The sequence below is a fragment of the Oncorhynchus keta genome, chromosome 11 (genome assembly GCF_023373465.1).
Source record: "Oncorhynchus keta strain PuntledgeMale-10-30-2019 chromosome 11, Oket_V2, whole genome shotgun sequence".
NCBI classification, from domain to species: domain Eukaryota; kingdom Metazoa; phylum Chordata; class Actinopteri; order Salmoniformes; family Salmonidae; genus Oncorhynchus; species Oncorhynchus keta.
In genome coordinates this window covers 37,694,449-37,700,868 of record NC_068431.1, presented here as the reverse complement: position 1 = coordinate 37,700,868, position 6,420 = coordinate 37,694,449, and the positions used below count along the sequence as shown (strand labels likewise).

General features: G+C 42.5%; 1 protein-coding gene across 2 annotated transcripts; it reads left to right on the top strand.

Moving 5' to 3' along the window:
- Positions 1-83: 83 nt before the first annotated feature.
- LOC118390194 (myelin proteolipid protein) lies at positions 84-5,605 on the top strand. Of its 2 annotated transcripts, none has more exons than XM_035780517.2 (7): positions 84-239; positions 2,548-2,734; positions 2,969-3,125; positions 3,467-3,644; positions 3,766-3,839; positions 4,003-4,068; positions 4,585-5,605. In XM_035780517.2, exons 1-7 carry the CDS (start codon positions 236-238, stop codon positions 4,657-4,659), a joined length of 741 nt encoding a protein of 246 aa, XP_035636410.1. In that variant the 5' UTR covers positions 84-235; the 3' UTR covers positions 4,660-5,605. The 2 variants fall into 2 exon arrangements, with proteins under 2 accessions (XP_035636410.1, XP_035636409.1); XM_035780516.2 differs by lacking the exon at positions 84-239 and adding an exon at positions 1,905-2,154.
- The last annotated feature ends 815 nt before the right edge of the window (positions 5,606-6,420 follow it).

Here is a 6,420-nt window from a genome sequence, read left to right as displayed (position 1 = left end):
CTTTGAACCCTGCACTGTCCCTAATGTTGAACCCAGGGCTCTATTATTGATGGTCGATGGCTGAAAAGGGACTTTGTGTCTTTAAGATCTGGCTCTGTGAGCTGGTGGTCTGTCTATTGTTGGTTAGACAAAAGCGCAAGTCAGATTCATATAGGAGTGGTGGGGAATAACTTCTCATATCACAGTCACAAAGCCGCCAAGCCAAACCTCAATAACCCCATACTTCTCTCTGAACATGGGTAAGTGGTCATCTAATGAGTCTTTCATATTTTCTATTCATATCTTAAAAGTTGGTCTGTGGAATGTGATTAATCTACTTTGGAAATATAATATTTCTGAGAAGTTTGTGTTCCTTCACTGGAGAATAATATGAAGCCTTCATTAATATTGTGATAATTACTGGTTTTATTGCAAGTTGATTGTATTATATGATTGTCTGATACTATTATGATGTCCACTTGTGGGTACCTCATGGGTTATTCATATTATAACACAACATTGGTAATATCGCAACTTTGGAAGCGTAGGCAGGATTGATAGAATGTGATTCCAGGTAACACATAGATAAAGGAATACATATGTAGTATTGTAGACTAAACAGTCAGTTTTGAACGTTTTGATCAGCCAAGCTTATTGATACTCGTTACTCATTTTAATTGACATTTCTTGAACATAAAACATGTTATTCAAATAAATGCAATATAACCATATATCAATTATGTTCAAATGTTAATCAAACCACCTCTCTCACACAGCTTATATCTGTGAAACGTTTTTTGAAAGGTGGCTTGAACTAATTAGGGTTCAGATAGACAGATGACCAGCGTAGGCAGCACAGAGGTCATGAAAGGTCGATCGTGTCAAAGGCTTTCACACTCCCACACTGTGCAGGGCATAATTAGCAAATTTGCATGAAGTCCTTTGTTACACGCCTTCCATCTGACTCTGGAGCCAAGTTTAAGCCGGCTATTCTTCCATCACTACTATTCCGTCAAAAAAAATACTTTCTCTACACTAAAGTTAATTCAGATTTAGTATGCAGTAAAGACTTGGCTTGGTATGATCCTTCAATGCATTCTGGTAATGTCTGTGCTGTGATTTTATTCATGGGTTATCATGGCACATTTGTCATTCTAACTGGTGTTTCAGAGCACAGCTGAAGAGGGGGTGTCTGTGGCCTATATAGTTTCCAGAGACTCAAACAACCTCCAAGCAGTAGCTGTTTTTATTTAAATGACAGTTTGTTTAATTTATATCCTCTGTTCATTCCTACCCACTAAAATCACACAAACCTTAAGATTACAGGAATGTTTAGTCTGCGTGGAACATTTTGTCGCAGCTCAATCATTTATTATATATGATCATGACACTGTTTGCCCTTCTCGAATGGGGTTTATAGATCATACAACTTTAATGAGCAACATGGTTGTTGTTGTGAAGATATTTCAGTTCCCACTCCCATGTATTGTGCTTCCTCCCACCCTTGAACACTTGAACTACGGTCCCCACCCCCTGCTGACATAGAAACTCATTCAGTGCCGTGGTACCAGTCCCAGCCAGCTGTAGCCGTAGGCTGGCCTGGGCGCATAGTACTGACATTGCCAGTGATACTGTGAGAATCCTGGTGGTGGAGAAACTCCCCTGACCCCCGCCCCACCCGCCCAGATGCTCATGGCTTGTTTATTAGATTGTTGGTGTGTGTGTGGTGGTGCTAGTGTGGTCTTTGTTTGTTTGACATCGCTGGCCTTTGTTCTCCTCCACTCCTAGCTAAGACAAAGGGCATTGTGTCTCCCGCCACAAAGACAGGCTCTCTCTCATGGCCCCTGGAACCCATCCTTCAGTGCCCTCTCCTTTCTCTCCTCTCTCTCCCCTCCCTCCTGTCCTGGTGACGCCTGTGGTGGATGGCGGTTGGTGGAGAAAGAGGGATGAACTCTGGAGAGTAGAGGGGCTGAGCTGTGAGGCGTTGGCTGGAGCTGAGGAGCTTTTACACACGGATGAAACCATTGCAGACAGAGCAGTTTTTTTGGTTAAAATATCCTGCAGCTGAGCCTTTAGCATCACTGATTCATAAACTCTTTGCTTGTTGTTGAGGAGCACAAGATCGAAAGGAACAGATGTTTCCGGTCAGACAGCCTTGGCTTTGCAAAGCCCTAGGTGCATCTCTTTCTCTGATTCCTATATCAATACAGCCATTAACAGTCTGGATGTTTGTTATCTGCTTCCCCAGCACAGCTTACATTGGAGGAAGTGTATGAGAATGCTGTGAAGTCAGTGGCGGCTGGTTTTGTATAGACACTTTAACATTGTTTGATTGGATACACTGCACTTGGTTTCGCTGTTGTTTTTCGCTGTAATTTTTCTGTTGCTTTCATGCCTGTTGATTGAAGTTGATAGTGGGTGTTGTTGGAATTGTGGCAGAAGCAGTGGAGTCTTTCTGTTTAACAGCTCCCCAAGCAGGGTGACTGAGAGATGTCTGGACTGTGTCGTAGATGTGCTGTGTGTTGGTGTGTGCCGCCAGTGTGTTGATGTATTATGCCCCCTCACCAGGTTGTTATGATTGCTGTATCCGATGCCTGGGGGCAGTGCCCTACCCCTCCCTGGTTTCCACTCTGCTCTGCTTCACCGGCATGGCACTGTTCTGTGGCTGCGGGCACGAGGCACTGGCAAACACCGAGGTGCTCGTCGAGACTTACTTCGCTCGTAACATACAAGACTATGTTATCCTGGCCTCGTTGTGAGTGACTCTTTAAAACTTTTCTGTTTAAGTGCAATAACCTAATTTAATTGTTTGTATTTATAGATAGGTTGTGCAAATCAAGCAACAGAAATCCAAAGGCTGTTGCAGCAGTAGTAGTAGTATTGGTAACCCTTCCTTAAGATGGGTTAAGAGAAAACACCTCTCAACAGCACCTTTTGTCACCATGGAATCTCTGATCTTTCCTTATTATGACCTGTCCTTGTCTCCCAGTATCAAGTACTTCCAGTACGTGATCTATGGCCTGGCTTCTTTCTTCTTCCTCTACTGCATCCTGCTGCTGGCCGAGGGATTCTACACCACCAGCGCTGTCAAGCAGACCTTCGGAGAGTTCCGGAGCACCAGATGTGGCCGCTGCCTTAGTCTGACGGTGAGGAGGGAGGAAGGGAGGAGAGAGAGAGGGAATGACATCACCTCCTTCTTAGGTTGCTAAAAGAATATTGGCACTATAGCGTACTCTAGCTTGTAATCTACCCACTTGTTGAGAATTAATCCATAAACAATTTATAGATAATTATCCATAAGTTAATTATCCATGAATCCCCGTTGTATTGCTTCAGGGATATTAGGCTCCTGTTAGAGTATTTACCCTCTATAGTGTTGTATGACTGCAGTAATGAAGCCTTATAGGACATGTTGTGTCACATCCTGTATCCCCCCTGGAGTTTGACCAATAACTTCCTGTGACCGGCTCTGCTTGCTGCTCCACAGTTCATCATTGTGACATACGTCCTGGCAGTTATCTGGCTGGCGGTGTTTGCCTTCACAGCCATACCCGTCTTCTTCTTCTTTAATATGGCACAGACCTGCCACAACATCAACATCCTGGCTGAGACGACACCCAGCATCAACCAGCACAGCTGGATCTGCATGGATGCTCGGCAGTATGGTACGTTTAGCTTATGATTGAGCTAGCCGGGCCACCGTATGTTAGTATTTATTTTATTTATTTTTTACATTTAAAATGGACAGTTTTTAATTTCACATTAATGAGACAAGCTTCTCATTAGGTCTGCTGCCCTGGAATGCAATGCCAGGGAAAGCTTGTGGAATGACCTTGGCATCCATTTGCAAAACAAAAGAGGTGAGTTACTGTTTGCGTTGTCTTAAAACTACTTTGAAAGAATTAGTGTGTTTCTGGGTTAACCTTTCATAAACCCACAAAACACACAGCTAAATTATTATTCTGAATAGCAAATCAATGTACAATGCATTACTATTCAAGAAACCTTTTTTTCTCTCTGCAGTTCTTCGTCACCTATGACCTATACATCGCTGCCTTTGCTGGTGCAGGGATTGCTCTCTTGGCTCTGGTGAGTAAGAATGTTCACCCAGACTTATGAGTCTATGGGGTTTGTCACCGTCTTTGTTTAGGTTCAGAGTATGACTTGATTTTGCAGCTCCAACTGGGTTAGTTTTAGGCAACCACCAGATAGGTATGGGGGTTCATTTTAAGGTTCTTTGGCAGAGAAAAATACAATTCAGAGAAATAGAACAATCTTATCATACTGTCCATCAGCACAGTAAATATTTATTGATTTTAAACAATGATTAAGGTGATAAGACCAGCTAGGTCGTAATAGAAAAGTGAACCAATCCCTAGAGAACTGACTTAGAGTATTCTATAGGCCTACTGTAGGGGCACCAAAGTGAGTGATAAATGTGTGCACACAAAAAAAGATCATCTTGTGATGCCCTATAGGCTATTGAATAATTGACATGTCGTCTGAATGCAGCTGCACTTTTGTGAAAACCTTTTTTAAAATGTTTTAAAACTCTTCTCTTTTGTCCCGCTCCCCTTCTCTCTCTCCATCTTTCTCTCGCTTTAGTTTCTGTATGTGGTAGCTACCACCTATAACTATGCAGTGCTGCGGTTCCTGGGCAGAAAAGGGCTGCGCTGTTAAAAACGGTGCCCTGTCACGTCTTCATCCGCCCATAGACTGGGCCTGAGGAGAGCCGTTACACATCACACTACTGAACATTCATCCATCCTCTCAGAAACGCCTGCAGCCTGATTCCCCTACCTACTGCTGGCTGCTTCCCTGGAGGGCTCTGCTAACTGACACATGGTTCATCTTGACCATCTGATTTATCACTTCAACAACAGCCTAAGAGATGAATAGAACTCCTGGGCATCATAACTTCAAGCCCCTCCCCCTGGTCATCATAACTTCGAGCCCCTCCCATCCTCCTGCTCACCAGTCTTATCCCCTCGGTTCTCAGTCCAGGAAGATGACTCTCTGATGTCTGTTGCTCATTTTCTTTTACATTGGATGTAGCGTCTCTGGTTTTGGTTTGCAATTATAATTTTCTTTGCTTTTATAAAGTGTCCCCGACATGATTGTCAGATTGTGTTATGTGGACTCCATTCAGCCCTCTAAATCTGAGTGACTGAAAGAGATGACTGCTCTCCATGCTCATCTGAACTAAGAATTACACCCCACTCCCCTCGCTTACTGATATCTATATATATAGTGAACATGATCTAGCTGCTTTTCCTTTAGATTGTGTATGTAAATGAGCTGTCCGTTACTGTAACCAAAGCAAACAGCTGAATGTGCCAAAGTGCTGTACATTCAAGTGAAATGTGAGTCTCTCTTGTCTAAGTGTGTCAAAGGACTTATGGCATCTTTTTTTGCACTCACTCCTGATGTATAAGTATGTATTGTTTGTCCTATTAAATGATTACCGTGTGGAGGGTGAAAGGAAACCCAATTCTGTGGAGGTGCTAAAGTTCTAAGATAACTCGTTTTCATTCCCCACATGTATTAATGCTCTCTGCTTTTAAACCACAGGGTTGCTGTGTTGATTTTGAATTGAGCAATTAAACTTAATCAAAGCCATTTTAAACCCAAGGTATTAAAATATTGTGCTTCATTTCATTGTCATTGTAAAACAAAACTTCCAGTGAGGTTGTCCATTTGGGTAATATAATGCACAGCAATATATTACAGCAGTAAAATGTTATTCATATTTTATTCACAGTTCAAATATGTTGACATAAATGATGGAAACTGTCAAACTATTTACATGTATTTTTTTTATTACAGATATACAATGAGTATTCAAAACATCAGGAACACCTTCCTAATATTAAGTTGCCCTCAGAACAGCCTCATTTCGTTGGGGCGTGGACTACAAGGTGTCAAGCATTCCACAGGGATGATGGCCCAAATTGACTCCAATGCTTCCCACAGTTGTGTCAAGTTGCCTGGATTTCCTCTGGGTGGTGGACCATTCTTGATACACATGGGAAACTATTGAGCGTGAAAAACTCAACAGCATTGCAGTTCTTGACACACTCAAACCGGTGTGCCTGGCACTTACCATACCTCGTTCAAAGGCACTTCAATCAAAGGCACTTCAATCCATTCACCTTCTGAATGGCACACATAAACAATCCATGTCTCAAGACTTGTAAAATTCCTTCTTTACAGACCCTGGTTTGATTCCAGGCTATGTCACAACCGGCTGTGATTAGGAGTCCCATATGGCGGTGCACAATTGGCAGAGTGTTGTTAGGGTTTGGCCGGGGTATGCCGTCATTGTAAATAAGATTTTTTTCTTAACTGACTTGCCTAGTTAAATAAAATTACGTAAGTATGTATCAAATAACCTAACCCAATGAGTCCCACGATCAAGCTGGCTTGATTAGAAACTTCTAA